Here is an 18,436-nt window from a genome sequence, read left to right as displayed (position 1 = left end):
CCCCATCATCAGTCTCAAGCTAGCCAACACCTGCTTCTTTCTTTAAGCCAATATCTCTCACTGCCTAGCAGCATCATCAAGTCTCCCGAGAATGATCTCCATATATATATGTTTGAGATCATCCCAAAATTAGCTGGGTTTCTTCTTGGTTCACAAGTTTTGACCAGTTAGATATGCCATTTATTCTCTCCAGCATTTTCTCCAAAACTCTTTCACAAGCTTCAGTGTCTCCACTATTTGCATATCCCTCTAAAACGTGACATCATATTCCCCATTTGAATATAGTCAAATACCTTAGTAGATGTGTTGTGTTGTGTTCCAAGAGGTGAACGCGGTCGAGCAAAAGAGTGAAGTAGCCATGGATGAAGAAGAGAACGTCTAAGGTGTTTTGATCTTTTATGACGTGGTCGACTCTATGGTAAGCGTTCTCATAGTGGCCGAGGTTAAGATTAAGAAGATCGGTGACGTCAGAGATGGCTTGAGAGCATCTGACTTGGCGTTGGTTCTTGAGAATAGAGAGCCTCGAGAGAGCTAAGTTGAGAAGAGCCTTGAACTTGTTGGTTTTGAAACTTCGACCAAGCAGAGCGTCTAGCTTCTTCCCCATTTGCTCTCGACGAGATGTAGACGAGAGTGAATAGGTTTTATGTTGGGTTTGTGTTTGAATGGGAGTTTATAAGAGGAGAGCAGAGAAGACGCATTACGTCGTACGCTTTATGTCGTACGATGACTTCTTAGCAACGAAGTTTTCCTCAAAGTTGAAAAAACGATCTAAGTGAGAGGGGTCCAAAATAATAAAACAAAAAATGATTTAATAAAATAGATTGGTGTAACATAGCTACACAGGCTGTTCTAATTAAACGTTTGGACTTTTTTTTATACTTGTGAATATTTACTCTTTTTGTTTTTCTTCTTCTTTTATTATTGTTGTTTACTTAACGAAAAGTTACTAAAAATCTAATTAAGATTACTCTTTTTAGTTCATGTTTGTATATACATTTCCTGTATAAGAAATTATTTGAAAATTCTGAAAATATTTAACTCTAAAAAATTGCAATAGTTTCTTTTTAACTTCTTTAAATACTATAAACAGAACACTCATTACCCAAGCTGTGAAATAAAAATAACATCTTTATTCTACATACCCATTAAAAGTCTCTTAATTGTTTTTAATAGTATTTAAGGAATAAAGTTGGTTAAGAGACTTAGTTAAGATACTTGAGATTTTTATGTTTCCATTGCAATTCTCTTATTTTAGGGTTCTTAAAAATAAAATAATATTAAATATTTTTTATTAAAATTTATTTATTTTTATTAAATAAAACACAGTAAAAGATAACATTTTAAACATAGATTTTTAAATAAAATATGAAAACAAAAATTATTAAAATAAACGAGAATTATTTGAAAGAAGCATCCAAGATTAGTTGTTGTCTTCATCATGTCCAAATATGTTCAACCAAATCATCTTTCAGATGTTGATGCATTTGTCTATCACGAATTCTTGTTCGAACACCCGTCATATTTGCGATATTTGAAGGAATATTTGTAAAATACATGAGATCGACATGTGAACTTCGGTGGTCTTCTTCTTATTGGAACTTAGAAAAAAAATATTAAACATTATTTTATTAAACTTAAAATTTATTGATAAAATTATTAAACATAACATTTTAAACATAAATTTGAAAGAAGCATGTTATAAAACTAGCATTGTGTTGTTGGCTTCTTGCTGTAGATAAAGTTTTAAGGTTTTAGGATGAAACATATGGGGGAGGGAAGAAAGACAAAGAAACATAAACTGCAGTATACTAGCAAAAGAAAACAAGACAACAAGAAGAAAACATGACAATCTCTAGGTCCGTGATACAAGAAAACAAGACAACAAAAGTTGGGTCTGAAGGTGGGATAGCTTTGTCTGAAGGGCTCGAGTGTTGTGCTTATATGAAGAAGCTTGATCTGAGGGATAACATGTTTGGGGCAGAAGCAGGAGTTTCTCTGAGCAAGAGTCTTTCAAGCTACAAACACTTGACGGAGCTTTACTTGAGTTATCTGAACCTAGAGGATGAAGTTGCCATAGCCGTAGCGAAGGCTCTTAAGGAGTGTGCTTCGCCCATTGAAGTTCTTGAGATGGCGGGGAATGATATAACGGTTGAAGCAGATTCAGCTATCGCAGCGTGTGTAGCAGAGAAACAGGATTTGAACAAGTTGAATTTGTCTAAGAATGAGCTGAAACAAAAATGATTGTTATTGGATTCACATCACACCTCATCAGAGACTCACCACACAAAATCAGCCTAGTACTGCTTGAGTTATTAGTCAATACAAGCAAGACAGTAACATAATAATTTACTACTCGTTTGACAGCAGAGGAACAAAAGAGCAAGACAGCAATCAGAATGTTCTCATCACAATCACCAGACAAATTCGCAGAGAAACTCATCGTCTAAGCGTAATCATATGCAGAGAAGAGAATCGGCACTTACCGAAGAATTGATCCTGAGTGGCTTTGATTTCGATACTCAGAGGAGGAGGTTGCTCGTGATTCGGATCCTTGCTCGCCATATTCGTTGTTGCTCCTTTGTTCTGGTAGTAACCGTTGCCCTCGTTTGTATTCTGTTGGTTCCAGGTCGATGCTTCTTCTTTAGTGAACTCTTCAACCATTTGTGAAGCAATTGCCATTACTCCTTTCATGATCCCCCATGTCCTCTGTCCTATCTCGGTTGTCTTACTCGCAACAACGTTAACAGTCTCACTCACCGTGTGATCTAAACCACCTTCTTTGACCTGCAATGAACAAATTTTTCTCATTTTAAATTTAACCTCACTCAACAAGACTAATGCATAGACCTAGAGAGCATCCATCATTACGCTCTAATCAAAGTTTTAATTGATTTAACTAGACGACCGTGCAGCTAAATAAGACTTAGAGAGCAACCATTATAGCCGCAATCAGATAAGTACTAAACATGGAAATGAGAAAGGAAATTAGAGATTCGCGACCAAGAAGTGTGTCTTGACTTCGAATTAAATGTGGGTTTTCAGGGGTAATTGAATACAACAACCTAGGACAATCAAGCACAGGACACAACAGAATGAAAGTACCTTGGAAGTGAACTCCATGGTTCCTGTCTGAACAACATTCGCAGCTGATGCGGCAACAAGAGACAATCTTCCAAACCCCTATTTGCATATAGAGTAAAATGAACACGATCAAATAGACAGAGATCAAATCACTTACCTCAGACATAACATAATTCAACTCAACATCCAATCTAAACTAATCTGATCACTATCAAAAGCATCAACCTTTAAATTAGATCTGATCTGATCACTATAAAAAAAAGCATCAAACTTTACCTCAGACAGAACAAAGAAAACATAACTCAACTAAACACCTAATCTGATCTGATCACTATCAAAAGCATCAAACTTAACTTTACCTCAGACATGACAGAGAAAACATCTCCACCACCACCCTGATAATTACTCCTGGGAGCAGGACCAGGGCTTGATCCAAACCCCACATACTTACCTCCCAAGCCCCTCCGGCTTAGACTCATTCTCAGCCATCCTCTTCGCAAAGAAACTCTCTTTATTCGCAGGAGAAGCCTCAAGCTGCGACCTCGAATAAAATATCCTCCGAAGACTTCGACTTCGCCGGAGCACCGCCACCTCCCGACGCTCTAAAATCACTCGCCGACTGGTTCCTCCTCATATCGCTCGAAGATCTAAAAGATTCATCAGCCTCCCAATCCAAAGTCTGGGCGACGGAGGAGACAAAGAACTCGAGAGAGATAGAGATGAGAGAGAAAACAAGACTTCCATGTGTGAGGCTTGTCCCATGGTAAATAAGTAATTTTTATTTTTTTTAATTATAATTAATTTAAGCAACTCGAGAGACCATCCTCGTAATGATTATTGGAAAGTTCTTAAGTTAAGATTCTTAAAAAAAATATAAGAACTCGTCTCTTAATTTTTAGCTAAAAAATTTAAAAATTAATTATTAATATTTTATTTAAGAGCCAGTTTTTACCTTTTTAGTTAAAAGTTAAAAGACAAATTTTTATATTTCCTTAAGAACTTCACTCTAACCTCATCTTAAAAATCTCTAATAATTATATTCTTAGGATAATAATAATTTAAATTAGATTATTGGGTCGACCTGGAATCCAGAATCGGAATTAATAAATTAATTAGTTAATTATATATTAGCTAATAAAAATATTAGGAATATATAGAACTAACAAACACTTGTTACATGAATGATCAATGGGCCTAGTCCAGGCCTAAACTGAAGACGGTCCCAAATCAAAATAATAATTAAAAAGAGACTACCTAAAACCCTAAACCGAAAAAAATCTTATTGCCTCTCAAAAACCAAACCATGCATGAATCCACCATCGAAGTAATCCTTCTTCGATCCTTATCGCTTTCTCAAGCAATGGGTTTCTTCTTAGTAAAATTTACTGATTAGATCTTTTGTATATTAGTGTGTTGAAGGTCTGGAACTGAACGGTTGTGATGCAGAGATTCGAGAAAGCCGGTTCGTTTATTTTTGAGATCTGTAATTGATTAGATAGATCATGTGTTCTTGTCTCACGGTAATTAAATTAATATCCTTTGCAATATTTAGCATTAGCAGAATTGCGGTCGAGGGATACGACACCTCCCTTCCTAGGGAAGATGTCGATGATGCTTTGAGAGAACACTTCGCTTCATGTGGAAACATAATACATGTGCATGTTCCCATAGACGAGAGTAGTGGTACCCTCTGCAGGTTTGTGGCTTCTTCCTCCAGCTTAGATCGCTCGAATTAACTGCTGCTTAACTATAAAATCTACTTGTTTTCTTTTGTTTTACAGATATGCCTTAATTTATGTTAATGAAGAAGATGAAGAAAAGGCGCTGAGGCTTGATGGAAGTGACATGGGAGGACGGATTTTACAAATTCAGTCTTACCCGTTTCACGAAAATCACCTTGAGAATTTCTTTGACCCGATGAAAGAAGCCAAAGCCTATAGGATACAACACACGTAAATTGCTCTTTTCATTTTTTGTCTATTTATTTATTATTAGAAAATTGTGCCTGGTTGTGTTGATAATATGACTCTCTTAGGATACTGGTTACGTGTGATGACATTTCCCTTCCTCTCGATGTTATCAAGACGGAGCTAGAGAAATATTTCTCTGCAATCGGCTCTCTTGTTTACCCAGACGTAACCGAATCTGGTGCTATCAAAACGTTTGTTTCTTCTTCCTCCCACCAGTTTGCTTGTTAATATTATTTTTTTTTTGCTAGCTAAAGAAGCTTGTTTTGAGTTTTTTTTACAGCCTAGCCGACGTTTATGTCCGTGGACATGAGGGTGTAGAAAAGGCGCTGGAACGTAGTGGACCTTCTGTAGGAGGTTTGAATTTTGTAGTTACTGAGGTTGTTCCACTTCCAAAGATAACACCCAAGACTGGCTACAACCCACGTACGTAAATTTGATTCTTTTATTCTTTTTTGTTTTTTTCCAACAGAGTAAAACCTTTCATTTATTCGTCTGTTTGTTTGTTTCAGATAACTTTACTATCATGGCTAGGAAGCAGATAGAAAATCAGAAGAAGACTGAGACTACGGCGGGAAATCAGCAGAAGAAAAAGAGCAAGACTACGGAGAGAAATCAGAAGAAGAAGAATAAGAAGAAGGAGAAGAAGAGCAAGACCAGGGAGGCATACCAGATGAAGAAGAAGAGTGAGACTAGGGAGGGAAATCAGAAGATGAAGGGAGTAGAAATCTCTTTCTGAGGAGAAGAAGACATAAGCTTTTTATGATACTAACTTGTGTGCAATGCAACCCTTCTTTTCTTTTGTCTGGATATTGAATGTGTTATGTCGTTTTTGTGTGCAAGACAGATCAAAATCTACATTCCAGTAATTTGTTCACAGCTATTCCTGTAATGGGTCAAAATCCAATCTCAAACATAGTCCATCTGCTCTATCAACCTCTATAATTCCTCTTTTCTACGATGGTTCTCTCCTGAATAATAAAACCCATCATCAGTCTAAAGCTAGCCAATATCTCTCACTGCCTAGCAGCATCATCAAGTCTCCCGAGAATGATCTCCATATATATATGTTTGAGATCATCCCAAAATTAGCTGGGTTTCTTCTTGGTTCACAAGCTTTGACCAATTAGATATGCCATTTATTCTCTCCAGCATTTTCTCCAAAACTCTTCCACAAGCTTCAGTGTCTCCACTATTTGCATATCCCTCTAAAACGTGACATCATCAGATTCCCCATTTGAATATAGTCAAATACCTTAGTGTTGTTCCATAACACAGCTCCTCTCTCAGTGGACAGATTTAAAAAACCCAGCCGACACTAAGTCCTTGTTAATTATATACGCATTAAGTCCAAGTACAACTTTTTTTCAACCACCTCAGAGAACACTTTATTATTATCCGATAAATTTGCTTCAACTTGAGATCATATGTTTGATCCTTCTCTCTTTTTTTTATCTCTACTTTTGACTCTTCTACAAAATACACGATTTAGTTTTGTAACGTCTTAATATTTTGTTCTTGTTCACGCAAACTATATGTTAGTATTGAGTATAATCGTATACTATCTTAATAGAAATTTAGGGTTTGAATTATTGATTGATATTGTATAGTTAGATTAATTTATTATATGGCCAAACAATTAACTACTTTTTTAAATAGATTTTTTAGCTTTTTTAAGTAGATTTTTTTAGGATCATTCTATTTTAATAGTATAGATACTAGATTCTTTTTCCGCGCTACGCGCGGATTATGTATTTTAAATTAGTATAATTATATAATGTCTTAATTAGTTTTTGTTTTATTTTATATTTAGTGTATTGTTTTTTTTCTTTTTGCATGTCTCATTTTCTCAATATTAACTTAATAAGTTATTATTTGCGTAAGTGTTTTTGGTTGGCCAATTTCTAAATTTTCTTCAATAATTTTATTGATGTTTATTTTTTAATATTTTAGCATAATTTAGAATTAATAACCAGAAAATGTCTTCAACATTAAAGCATATTAAGATACTTTGGAGTTTTTTATTGCTTTTTGATTTGGTTTTGATCTTTTATACTCTTGTGTGATTTTAATAATGCCTCAAAATGATTTGATTTGTATTATTTTGGACCTATTCTGAAGCTGCAAACAACATCAATAGTGGTGTTATAGTAAATTTTTGTTTCAAATATTGAAGTGAGTAATAATTTTCACATACTTTCATGGTAATTTATATTTTAAATTTAATCATATTTTTCATATGTAAATTATTGCATCAAACTGGTAGAATTAATAAACCGGAAAATGTCTTCAACATTAAAGCATATTAAGATACTTTGGATTTTTTATTGCTTTTTTATTTAGTTTCGATCTTTTATACTCTTGTGTGATTTAATAATGCCTCAAAATGATTTGATTTGTATTATTTTGGACCTATTCTGAAGCTGCAAACAACATCAATAGTGGTGTTATAGTAAATTTTTGTTTAAAATATTGAAGCGAGTAATAATTTTCACATACTTTCATGGTAATTTATATTTTAAATTTAATCATATTTTTTCATATGTAAATTATTGCATCAAACTGGGGAGATTTTTTTATTTGACCAGCTTAACTTAATATTTTCAATCAACGTTATAAAAAAAACTTAATATTTTCATTGTTTTGTGCTTGGTTTATTGATATAAAATGGGGAATTTAATTTCAATTTTTCTTTATTGTTAGACAGAGTCTTGTTTTTTGTAAAATATGTTTTATTATGTAAAGCGGAAAAATAATAGTACTTATCAATACAAAATAAGATATTTTAGGTTATTTTCTGTTATATTTTGTAAATTTAATAATACTATTTGTATATATGACTTTCAACATAGTTTAAAATGATCAAAAATTCATCATAAGTAAATGCATCGGAATAACAATTGTTTGATAATGCACTTCAAAGTATTATTATAGGTTTAGGAGTTTTATTTGGAGATGATTGTTGAATAATATTCTGAGACTATTTTTATTCGTTTCATGGTGTAATATTGAGTTTAATAAAAGATAATAATTTAAAACATACACCGAATAAAAAAACATGTAAAATATAATATTATATAATAATGTTCAATATTTTTAAAATAGATAAATTATGTATATGTTCAAGAAATTAAAAAAGAGATTTCAATTCTTAAATTATTGAATTGGTTATTTATATCTATCTGGTTTTTAGACCGGCAAATTTAAGTAACATATCTTCTTGAATTAGAAAATAGATTAAATATTTTATCTGTATTTTAATTTTTGTATATTGTCTGTATGTTTTTTTGTTTTGTTTTAATTATAATCTTGATGATAATAGAGTAAATAATTTCTACTTTTTGGTGGTAGACTTATGAATGGATTAAAAATTTGCTAAATACATACAGAGAAAGTATTGTACGAACCAAGATTTTTTGGAAGAATAAATTTAGACAATAGAAAAAGAAAGGAAATACGAAGCCGCAAACGAAACATGAACAACATTGCCGTTTAACAATTACGGAAAGAGAAATGTATTTGTTATGATATTTTGACAAAGTTTAAAACGTATATTTATATGTATCTTAATTTCAAAAACTTATTTTTCATTTGAGAAATTGACCTAACTGAGAACTAACGCAACATAAAAAAAAACAATAATGATATATGAAAACTCTATTCCCTTTCTCTGAAGCGCTATGTCAAGTCCAAACGATGGAGATAAACGACTTGTGCAATGGCCGTCGTTTTCTTTTGATATTCTTATGGAAGAAGAGACAGAGCTGAGACCCGAAAAGGACATAATCTTCTGATCTGACTTCTTATTCGCACTGGCATTGTGATGAACCGCGTTCTATGGTGAAGTTGTTTGCTTGAAATTACACTCGCTTGCTCCTCTCCATATAGCTGCAGAGAAGCAATCTTCTTAACTTTTGACATTAGATGAAGCTGTTCAAGCCCAATTCCAAGATCACCAGTTGAAGTTGTAGAAGATTTTGGTTTTTTTTCAACTCCTGAATGGTGAAGGCACCAACTAAGGAATAAAAAGATTTCCAATTCCACATGCATAACCAGGATGATGCAAAGCACAAAAGCATACAATTAGCAAGAATTACCTTGCTCGCACCCATACACATGAAATGATTAGCAGCCTAACAAAGAAAATAAAATGCATTCGTTCATCAGTAAGAAGATCCATCTCACATTCAACAGCCGAAAATTAAACTTACCAAAACTGCATGACACAACTTCTGCTCTTCTTCCTTATTTCTTGAATTTGTTTTGTTCCTTTTCAAGTGCAAGGTGTAATGGGATCCATGAGACACTAAGAACCAATGCGGCTTTCTACGTATATGTAATGGAATTTATCAAAGAGAAGTAATGAAGGGAGACTGGCCTGCGGAGAGCACAAAATTCAAACCGCAATCGCTACTGAGACCGCAAAGCCTAGCTGTGTCTGTGCGATTTAAGTGCCTGAAGGCTAACTTAAAGGGACGATGAATGCAGCGAAAGAGGCATTTAAATATGAAGAGAGTAAATGTGAAAGTTACAAAACTACTACAACCAAAATCTGCTGTTACATAACTAAGTAAATCCACTAACCTTTTATCAAAATCTATCATCATCATGGATCTGCCTTAGTGATACTTCCCCTGACTCTTGTCCTGCTTGCATGATTCATATCTGATGTACTTCTTGCATCTGTTTTTAACACATTGACCAAACCCTAGTCCAGTTTATTTTTTGTTTCCACTCTTTAAGTTAGAATATAGATATATGATTAGGAGATTTTGACCAAACAAAAAGAAAGATATATGATTAGGAGATTAGTTCAGAAATTACCTTAGAGATTTGTTGTTAGCTTTGAAGCGAGAGAGTGCAGAGTGTCCAGGATGTTGGTCTCATGTGGCTATTGATCGCAGGTAGATTTCATCATCACCTTCTTTCTTCTGGTCAGCTTCTACTTTCTACTGACATTGTGATGAACTAACAGCCTTCTCAGGTGAGCTTCTTGCTTGCAATTGCAGTCACCTGCTCCTCTCCATATAGCTGCATTGAACTAATGGCAATAATATAAAGCAATAATTTCACTCGCTTTTTCCATTCCATATAAAAAATATTAGTCTACCAATGTTCGAAAAAAACATTCTCCACAAATTTGGAGTTAGAAATCTTGACGTTAACCAACATGCATATATGGATCTTGCGAGATTGTATTATACCTTGGACGTGCAGTAAAAATTTGATGTTTCCAAAAAATATCATTTAGGATCAGGTGTGAGTGTTGATCCAATAGAACAATGCTTATAAGAACTCATTTCTCTTTACATAGCAAAAAAAGTATCAAAATTGCATCCATAAGAGATCAAGAAACTTGACACTGACCAAAGATATTCAGAAAGCCTGCCTCCAATAGCACTGCTTGAGTTCTTAGAGCCTCATCGAACCAACAACTCACGTCGGATCTAAATGGAGACATTATACATTTAGAGGCCAACCTAAATCAAAACACAGAACTAATGTAAGGTCAAATACTTTCAAAAATCAACAGACCCAATGTGTGACCAAAGTGAAGATTACACTCGACGTGGGTTGCCGTCGAGGAAGGATCAAAGTCGAAGGCGTCGTAACAGGCCTGAGCCATTTCGCCGTAACGGATCAGCTCCGATCTGAGAACCGGGTCCATTGGGTCCATTAACCCGGCCCAATCGTCTTCTCCTTGGATCTTACGCCATGTGTCTCTAAGCCTCCTCTCTTCCTCGGTTATTTTATCGCGCCGACGGAAATCCTCTGCCGTATGCCACTGTTCTCCGCCGCCGCCGGTTAATCCTTTCCGTTCACGCTCGAGCCTGGAGATGACGGCAGATAAAGAAGCCTCGTTGGTTCTAGTGAGAGAAGCTTTCGTAGCTACTCGGGATCTTTTCTCCGGGAGATGAATGAACGAAGGTTCAGAGGAGCTGGTGGTTTTGAACGACGGAGAAGAGTGATAGTTCTTCGTGAGAAGGAATGGTCGCCATTGTTGAGAATCCTTGCTATAGTTCCCAAAACGCAGCATCTGTCTACTAAAAACTTCAACTTGTCACTGTTCATGATTCATAGCTTTTGTTATAAGCTACAAACAGAAAATAATATAAAGTATACATAAACAACATAGAATACTATTAAAATAACTTACTTTTTGTATGTATAGATTCTTTTTCTGAAAAACAATTGATTTTGCTTTGTTGTTAGCCATGGATGCGGTGGGGTTTGATTTCCAGAATGTGGAGCCGGGAATACGATAGATAGGGTGATGCTTGGGGATTTAGGGATTTGAAGCGGAGAGGGAGACAAATAGACTATAATTAAAGGATGCATTGAGACAAAAAGAAAGGTGAAGAGACGATTGGTTTCAAATCACCGGCTCACAACGAAGAAATATGACAGGTCGAGCTAATGTCGCAATATAAAAGCATATGATAGGTCGATTAAATTTGCTTACGTGGATAGTCTAGATGTTGATCTTATTCAACTTTTAGTATTGTATTGATAAGAACTAACTTGCTTTATTCAGTAGGTATACAGAAAACAAACATTTGTTATATAAGTAAGTGAACGGGCCTAGTCCAGGCATAACTAAGTTCAAGACCCAACGAGAAGGACCGTTACGGCCCCAAACCGGAATAATAGTTAAAGAGACAAAGACGTAAAAGTTTAAAACCCTAGAACTGGAAAAAAGATTTATTGCCTCTCAAAAATCTAGCCATGCAGATGCAGGTATCCACCACCAAAGTAATTCTTCTTCGCTTTCTTTAACCTCAGTTAATTGTGTCTTCGTATAATTTTCTGATTAGATATTTTGTAACGTAGGGTCTGGAATCGAAGGGTAGTGATGCAGAGATTCGAAAAAGCAGGTTCGTTTTCTTTTTGAGATTTGTATCTCTAATTAGATAGATAGATCATGTGTGGCGGTGATTAATTAATATCTTTTGCAACAGCATCAGGAGAATTTCCGTTGAGGGATACGACACCTCCCTTCGTATGGAGGATGTCGATGATGCTTTGAGAGAACACTTCGCTTCATGTGGAAAAATAATTCATGTTTCTATTCCCAGAAACTATGAAGAGACGATTCTCTGCAGGTTCGTGGCTTCTTCCTCCAGCTCTTTCCCTCAGATTAACAGCTTCTTACTATATAATTAACTTGTTTTCTTTTGTTTTACAGATATGCCTTCGTTTATGTTAATGAAGAAGATGAAGAAAAGGCGCTGAGGCTTGATGGAAGTGACATGGGAGGACAGATTTTACAAATTAAGTCATACCCGTTTCACGAAACTCACCTTGAGAATGACTTGGCTCCTATGAAAGAAGTCAAAGTCTATTGGCCACAACAGACGTAAATTACTCTTTCCTTTCTGATTATTTATTTATTATTTGGGAATTGTGTCTGTGTGTTTTTGTCACGTTGATAATATGATACTCCTGCATTATTAGGTTGAAGGTTACGGGTTATGACACTTCCCTTCCTGTCGAGGATATCGAGATAGAGCTAGAGAAATATTTCTCTTCACATGGTTCTTTTGTTTACCAAGATGAAACCGCTTCTGGTGCTATCAAAACGTTTGTGTCTTCTTCCTCGCAGTCTTCTTCTTAGTAGTATATTTTTTTTTAATTTATCCATTGCTAACTAGAGACTTATTTTTGAGTTGACAGCAAAGCTTACATTTATGTCCGAGGTCAGGATGCTGTAGATAAGGCTCTGGAACTTAGTGGTCGTTCTGTGGAAGGCTTGAATTTTGTAGTTACTAAAGTTTATGCACTTCCAGAAAATCCACCCACATCTGGCTTCATTCACCCAAGTACGTAAATTTGATTCTTTTTTCTTTTTTAACCAAGTAAAACCTTTCGTTGATTCGTCTGTCTGTTTGTTTTAGGTAACCTAATTCGCTTCACTAGGGAGCAGATAGAAGATCCAAATCTATGTTTCATTACTGAGGGACAGCAGAAGAAGAGTGATACATCGGAGGGAAATCAGAAGAAGAAGAAGAAAAAGAAGAATAAGAAGAGCAAGACCAGGGAGGGAATTCAGAAGAAGAAGAAGAAGAAGAGTGAGACTAGGGAGGGAAAGCAGAAGAAGGGAGTAGAAATCTCTCTCTGAGGAGAAGACGTGCTTATGATATTAACTTCTGTGCAATGTGTTGTCCAAAAATAAAATAAAAACCTGTGTGCTATGCAAACCTTCTTTTCTTTTGTCTGGATATTGAATGTGTTATGTTGTTTTAGTGTTTGATGTGTTCACGGCTATTCCTATAATGGATCCAAATCCAATCTTAACCAGAAGCTTCTTCAGTAGTGTCGAAGTCCATCAAGCTCTATCAACCTCTGTAATTCCTCTTTTCTACTATGCTTCTCTCCTCAAGATTATAGCCCATCATCGGTCTCAACCTAGGTAACATCTGCTTCTTTCTTTTAAAGCCAGTATCTATCATAGCCTAGCAGCATCATTATGTCAGATCTCCATATATCTTTGAGATCATCACAAAATTTGCCGGGTGTCTTGGTTCAAGCTTTGACCAACTTGATATGCCATTTTTTCTCTCCAGCATTTTCTCCAAAACTCTTTCACAAGCTTCAGTGTCTCCACTATTTGCCTATCCTTCTAAAACGTGGAATCATATTCCCCATTTAAATATAGACGAATACCGTAGTGTTCCATAACACAGCGTCTCTCTCAGTGGACAGATTTTCCAACCACCTCAGAGAACACTTTATTATCCGATAAATTTGCTTCAACTTGAGATCATATGTTTGATCCTTCTCTCTTTTTGATCTCTACTTTTGACTCTTCTACAAAATACACGATTTAGTTTTGTAACGTCTTAATATTTCATTCTTGTTCAAGCAAACTATATGTTAGTATGTATCCTTAGCAGTACCGGTACTGGTTTAGTAAAGACCAGAAGCTAGTTCGTAAAAAATGGACAAAATTAACATACCCACCTCTAGAACTCGGGTTGTTAACATAACCCCAACATTTTTACCACTAAGCTAAAAGAATCTTGGAGAAATTTTGGCCAAAAATTATATATATTTTTGACGATCGGAATCCCTTGCTTCTATAAATTTAACATACACCCAACATTTTTACCACTTAGTATAATCGTATGTATATTTGCAGTTTTTTTTTGTCAACACTGAAGTAAATGGTTACATACGTTGAAAACAATAACTTATCCAAATCAAATATACAAGAACTTGAAACTATATAAGACAAACTCATTCCCAACTATGGGCTGGCTTTTAAAAGCCATCAGTTATTAACCGATTATTAATATAAACTGAGTATTCACTATTCAGGTTTGGGCTTGTTTAAATAGGCCGTTTTAGTATGAATAATTCGACTAATGCATTATTCGACTAATTCATTATTAACAAACTGTTTGGGTCTCGACAAATTATCTATTTAAATCTGAAAGTTTGGTAAGATAATTTTTTAAGTTCACTATTCAGGTTTGTGCTTATTTAAATCCCAAAATGAAAAGTCTTATCCTTTTGACTCTCTTGTGTCAATCCTGAAATAGAATGCGTAGACATATAAGAGTAACAGAAGTACTGTAACAATGCCACCACCTCTTTTCTTTCTTACATCTACAAACGACTTGAACCAGAGCGGTTCGCTTCGTGAGCAGGTAGTGAAGATACAAACTTAGTAAAGTAAATGTAGTAGTAGATATTAAGGATTATGGTCCTTAATGTCTACTACTACATTTTCTCTGTAGCTCCAGCGATAAAGCAAGCGTCAGCTACCATAAACGACATCCTGTAATTGTGGATATACAACATTGTGTTTATATAGTGATACATTAAGAAGAAGATCCGATAATTTGAAAAAAAAAGGATGATCCGTTTGTTCTAACTTCTAAGTCTTTAACTAAACTTTTAACATTATCAAATGGCAAAGAAAACAGCAGAGTATCCAAGGTGGTTATGACATGGTTTGGAATAAAGTTTGTAAGACTCACCAAGAAGAAATGAAATAGATGATAGACCAAGCACGGTCATTTCCAGGGGCTAAAGGTCTTCCAAAGCACATGCATTTGGTCACGCTCATAAGCAATGATTCTCTTGACAGGAGAAAAAAAGAAATCTCAAACTCCATAGCCAGTTGCTACATCAGAGCTATAAACGCAGTAAGTTGGGTTTTTTACTGGGTCTTGAATAGTTTCCCTGTGACACAACAAAAAAAAAGGAATTAAAGAAAAGACAGAACCGTGTAAGTGTCACACATGTCAACATACTCTATGGTCTATGCTTAGTTAACTATACGTTTCTCTCGTCTCAAATGCTTCCGAACTAATTCTTCAAGAATAATCATTAGAATCAGAGGAACTTTTATCAGTTTGAATAAAACCAGAACTTTATGACAGTTTTATCTGAATTTACAACAATTATAGCTCTAATTACATAACAGACCGAAACATATTTTGAATTACTCGCACGGAAACATTCAAATAGAATTAGTTTTTTTTTTCCTAAATTGCAAGCAAACAATCGGAATAGACCCCAGACAAGAAAACAATGAATTCGTGTCCTCATGTTTGTCTGGTCTGTAAGACTGTAACCATTGCCATATCACAAATTCACAATCTATACGAAACGAAGTATATATAGAGGTTAAAACAGCAAGAGCTGTGTCGTGGACTTGTAGGTTTGTCAGGTTCTTGAGTTTTGGTTCGTGAAGATCACTTTAGAATGCCCGTAGGAGCGAAGCTGGGGCGGTGAAGAGCGGTGGATATGCATTTATTTAGCAAAAACATTTCAGCAAAAAAAAATTGAACACATAATAATAGTATGCCTTCAATTATCTTTGATACTAGCATTTAAACTAGCACAATATCGAAAAATACAAAACTGAAAATTCTTAGGCATATACTGTTATTGTTCATTTATTTAATATAAAGTTCATATTAAAACTTACATGAACAAAACGAATAAATGACAGTACACTGTACACCACTAATCACCAAATTTTGTAACAAAGGGACTAAATAAGAATTTAAAACTTTACAATTCATTTGATAACTACGTATGTACATAAGATACAATGGAGTAATGATATATTCACATTTCAAAACTCTTTCCTTTTGTTATAGAGTGATGCTCTTATTTTCACTAAAGACACCAAACACTCACAAACCCTTCTCTCTCTCCCTTTTTACTTTACAAAAATTCCCAAATTGGACACTCAAAACCAAAAATTATATAACAGCCCCTTGAAAAATTACCCTCTTCTTTCAAGACATTTACATATTTTCCACCAAAATAGACACCCAACATGATCACATCATTAATCATTTCCTAAACCTTTTTAAATTTCTTTTTACCCCTTCTGTGTTATATATTTGCATTTATCTCTCGTTTCGGCGTTTTTGGGAGACTCTTATGCAAGAGTCGGAACGCTGCTGCGTCTGTCCCTGTCAAGGCAGTTGAATCCAACGACTCGAACCGTAGGATTGTTCCCGAAGTTAGTACTCACTCGAACCGTAGGACACGACGGCGGTGGTAGCTTGGTTGCTCGTGGAGTGGACGGAGGAGGAGCCACCACGAGAAGCTCGTCCCGAAAGAGTAAGTCTTTTGTTAAAGGGTTAGAAACTCTAGTCGGCGGCGACCCTGTAAAGAACAGCGGCGGCGATGACGTCATCTTCGGATCTTGTTCATAACTATTACCCTGTAGATAAATATATGCACAAGATCAACCTCACATATATAACAAGAACATAAAAGCAAACTTTATATGTAAAATATGTAGCTATATCATCATTGATTATTACATTAGCGAGGATGAAATCCAATATCTTGCCTCGTGAATTCGATTCGCGTAGATCCATCTGCTGACTTAATAAAACAAAACATAAAACAAAGAGTCAATCATTTTGATTGATGACATGGAAAATATATATGTCATGAAAACGTTTGATGTTTTTTTGAATAACAAAAACGTTAGATCTTATTCATAAGAGAAAGAAAGCATGTTACCTGACTTGCCATCGAAGAGATCGAGCAAGGTGATGGTTGTTGAGTACACCGACACGGCGTGGTTTAGGGCAAACAACGGTGTCTCTCCTCATCTCGGAGTTTTGCTGGAGTCCACAGCTGTTCATCATCATCTTCTTCTTCTTCTTAGTTGCTGCTCTAAGGAACCTATCAAATTAACAAGCGAGAGAGAGAGAGAGAGAGAGAGAGATCGATGAGGAGAAAAAGATATTTATATGATAATGGAAGAGAAAGAGGTGGTCAAACGGTAACGTGTTTCTTATGGAGATCTGGTCTCAATACCGTATAATTTAATTAATTAATCAGGAACCTTATTCATTATTGAATTATATTTAGCCACTTGACAAATCCACGATAATGTTTCCTGAGGAAATTTATTAGTTAGTAATTTATGAATTTAAAAATATATAGTGATCCTGTCAAGATCATAGTGGAGACTTGGATTTTCTTTTCTTTATTTAAAAAATTAGCCATGAGAAAAAAGTCTTAACTCCAACAGTGAGAAATTCAACTGCTTGATTTTGATATTAGAATAAAAACATCTGGAGAAGAACATAAACGATGATCTAGCTAGATGAAAATGGAATATACGTGAAGAATCCGGAAAATATTAGTTTGAGATCCATATCTATTACAGGATCTTCAGCAGAGACACACAGATTCAGATCAGTTTTAACTCACACTAGATCAGAAAACATCAAATGTGTCCGAGAGAGATTACCTGAAGCTATCCGTCTTTGGAGAAGAGACAAGTAGCTTTAAGATAGATCTAAAGAAAAGTCTAATGGCTCTTAGGTTAATAGCAAAGGCAAAGAGAAAAGAGATAACCTGCACACAACAACGCAATGGAATCCTTATTTATTTATTTATTTTCATTTATTTCTATATTTATTTCTCTTTTTGCGTAGTAAAACGCTTATCAGTTATTCAATTTTTAATTAATATATTTCATAATTTTTTTGAATTTTTTTAAATATCTGTGTTGTATACAGCTTTTTTTCTTCAGTTGCATTTGTTCTGTTTCGCCTTTTTGGGTACAGCCGGTGCCTAACCCCTCTCCTCGTAAATATCTATCAAATTAATGTCACCGACGATTTAACATACTTATTTCATATTGACATCTGATTTCTTAACACTCTTATTAGCTAATCACAAAATATTGTCTTTTAATATTATTTTAGAATTTCTGATAGAGGACATGTTTTGAAAATAGTTAGAGCTAGTTTTTTCACTTTACACAACGTTTTTTTGTTTGAAAAGTAATTTAGCTCATCTGCAAAAGACACTCTATAATTTCAAATATGATTTTTTTTTATTTCCAAAAAGAAAGTTCGAAACTTCAAATAGTGAAATTTTATATTTGAAGTTTCACT

The 18,436-nt window shown here is 34.8% G+C and overlaps 4 protein-coding genes and 1 long non-coding RNA gene across 19 annotated transcripts; 2 read left to right on the top strand and 3 right to left on the bottom strand.

Annotated features, from left to right (window-relative positions):
- Positions 1-1,677: 1,677 nt before the first annotated feature.
- Positions 1,678-3,844, bottom strand: LOC103843162 (ADP-ribosylation factor GTPase-activating protein AGD7). 3 transcript variants are annotated; one of them, XM_018655000.2, is made up of 4 exons: positions 3,441-3,838; positions 3,103-3,180; positions 2,484-2,784; positions 1,678-2,226 (listed from the first exon to the last, which is right to left on the bottom strand). In XM_018655000.2, exons 1-4 carry the CDS (start codon positions 3,558-3,560, stop codon positions 2,216-2,218), a joined length of 510 nt encoding a protein of 169 aa, XP_018510516.1. In that variant the 5' UTR covers positions 3,561-3,838; the 3' UTR covers positions 1,678-2,215. The 3 variants fall into 3 exon arrangements, with proteins under 3 accessions (XP_018510516.1, XP_018510517.1, XP_018510518.1); XM_018655001.2 differs by having other exon boundaries at positions 1,987-2,226; positions 2,484-2,745; positions 3,441-3,844; XM_018655002.2 differs by lacking the exon at positions 3,441-3,838 and adding an exon at positions 3,239-3,423 and having other exon boundaries at positions 1,987-2,226.
- A 420-nt stretch (positions 3,845-4,264) lies between these two features.
- On the top strand, positions 4,265-5,931 carry LOC103843056. The gene is made up of 7 exons (XM_033279035.1): positions 4,265-4,405; positions 4,491-4,543; positions 4,634-4,777; positions 4,863-5,033; positions 5,117-5,242; positions 5,332-5,474; positions 5,561-5,931. The coding sequence occupies exons 1-7, from the start codon at positions 4,385-4,387 to the stop codon at positions 5,785-5,787; spliced, it is 885 nt and encodes a 294-aa protein (XP_033134926.1). The 5' UTR covers positions 4,265-4,384; the 3' UTR covers positions 5,788-5,931.
- A 954-nt stretch (positions 5,932-6,885) lies between these two features.
- On the bottom strand, positions 6,886-11,523 carry LOC103843057. Of its 12 annotated transcripts, none has more exons than XR_004450974.1 (6): positions 11,206-11,502; positions 10,584-11,092; positions 10,416-10,495; positions 9,873-10,079; positions 9,260-9,731; positions 6,886-9,181 (listed from the first exon to the last, which is right to left on the bottom strand). It is a non-coding gene; the product is annotated as an uncharacterized LOC103843057 (long non-coding RNA). The 12 variants fall into 12 exon arrangements; XR_004450972.1 differs by having other exon boundaries at positions 9,873-10,089; positions 11,206-11,500; XR_004450971.1 differs by having other exon boundaries at positions 9,873-10,089; positions 10,416-10,528; positions 10,611-11,092; positions 11,206-11,499.
- Positions 11,524-11,712: 189 nt separating this feature from the next.
- Positions 11,713-13,304, top strand: LOC103843059. 2 transcript variants are annotated; one of them, XM_009119759.3, is made up of 7 exons: positions 11,713-11,801; positions 11,880-11,923; positions 12,008-12,151; positions 12,235-12,405; positions 12,504-12,629; positions 12,723-12,868; positions 12,944-13,304. In XM_009119759.3, the coding sequence occupies exons 1-7, from the start codon at positions 11,775-11,777 to the stop codon at positions 13,165-13,167; spliced, it is 882 nt and encodes a 293-aa protein (XP_009118007.2). In that variant the 5' UTR covers positions 11,713-11,774; the 3' UTR covers positions 13,168-13,304. The 2 variants fall into 2 exon arrangements, with proteins under 2 accessions (XP_009118007.2, XP_009118008.2); XM_009119760.3 differs by having other exon boundaries at positions 11,760-11,786.
- Positions 13,305-16,058: 2,754 nt separating this feature from the next.
- On the bottom strand, positions 16,059-17,994 carry LOC103843054. The gene is made up of 4 exons (XM_009119752.3): positions 17,785-17,994; positions 17,046-17,210; positions 16,841-16,904; positions 16,059-16,737 (listed from the first exon to the last, which is right to left on the bottom strand). The coding sequence occupies exons 2-4, from the start codon at positions 17,174-17,176 to the stop codon at positions 16,450-16,452; spliced, it is 483 nt and encodes a 160-aa protein (XP_009118000.1). The 5' UTR covers positions 17,177-17,210; positions 17,785-17,994; the 3' UTR covers positions 16,059-16,449.
- Positions 17,995-18,436: the final 442 nt, after the last annotated feature.

The sequence above is a fragment of the Brassica rapa genome, chromosome A09, assembly GCF_000309985.2.
Source record: "Brassica rapa cultivar Chiifu-401-42 chromosome A09, CAAS_Brap_v3.01, whole genome shotgun sequence".
Taxonomy (NCBI): domain Eukaryota; kingdom Viridiplantae; phylum Streptophyta; class Magnoliopsida; order Brassicales; family Brassicaceae; genus Brassica; species Brassica rapa.
The sequence above is the reverse complement of the archived record's forward strand: the minus strand, read 5'-3'. Positions and strand labels throughout refer to the sequence as shown.

What these genes read in the sequence shown, in the direction of transcription:
- LOC103843162 (XM_018655000.2), bottom strand. Translation starts at nt 3,560, where the DNA reads ATGAGTCTAAGCCGGAGGGGCTTGGGAGGTAAGTATGTGGGGTTTGGA. An exon ending in TTTTCTCTGTCATGTCTGAG is followed by an intron (nt 3,181 to 3,440) that starts GTAAAGTTAAGT and finishes ATATGCAAATAG; the next exon opens with GGGTTTGGAAGATTGTCTCT. An exon ending in CCATGGAGTTCACTTCCAAG is followed by an intron (nt 2,785 to 3,102) that starts GTACTTTCATTC and finishes TGTTCATTGCAG; the next exon opens with GTCAAAGAAGGTGGTTTAGA.
- LOC103843054 (XM_009119752.3), bottom strand. Translation starts at nt 17,176, where the DNA reads ATGATGATGAACAGCTGTGGACTCCAGCAAAACTCCGAGATGAGGAGA. An exon ending in TCTCTTCGATGGCAAGTCAG is followed by an intron (nt 16,905 to 17,045) that starts GTAACATGCTTT and finishes TGTTTTATTAAG; the next exon opens with TCAGCAGATGGATCTACGCG. An exon ending in TGGATTTCATCCTCGCTAAT is followed by an intron (nt 16,738 to 16,840) that starts GTAATAATCAAT and finishes ATTTATCTACAG; the next exon opens with GGTAATAGTTATGAACAAGA.
- LOC103843059 (XM_009119759.3), top strand. Translation starts at nt 11,775, where the DNA reads ATGCAGATGCAGGTATCCACCACCAAA. An exon ending in GTCTATTGGCCACAACAGAC is followed by an intron (nt 12,406 to 12,503) that starts GTAAATTACTCT and finishes CTGCATTATTAG; the next exon opens with GTTGAAGGTTACGGGTTATG. An exon ending in GCTTCTGGTGCTATCAAAAC is followed by an intron (nt 12,630 to 12,722) that starts GTTTGTGTCTTC and finishes TTGAGTTGACAG; the next exon opens with CAAAGCTTACATTTATGTCC.
- LOC103843056 (XM_033279035.1), top strand. Translation starts at nt 4,385, where the DNA reads ATGCATGAATCCACCATCGAA. An exon ending in AGTAGTGGTACCCTCTGCAG is followed by an intron (nt 4,778 to 4,862) that starts GTTTGTGGCTTC and finishes TTTGTTTTACAG; the next exon opens with ATATGCCTTAATTTATGTTA. An exon ending in CAAGACTGGCTACAACCCAC is followed by an intron (nt 5,475 to 5,560) that starts GTACGTAAATTT and finishes TGTTTGTTTCAG; the next exon opens with ATAACTTTACTATCATGGCT.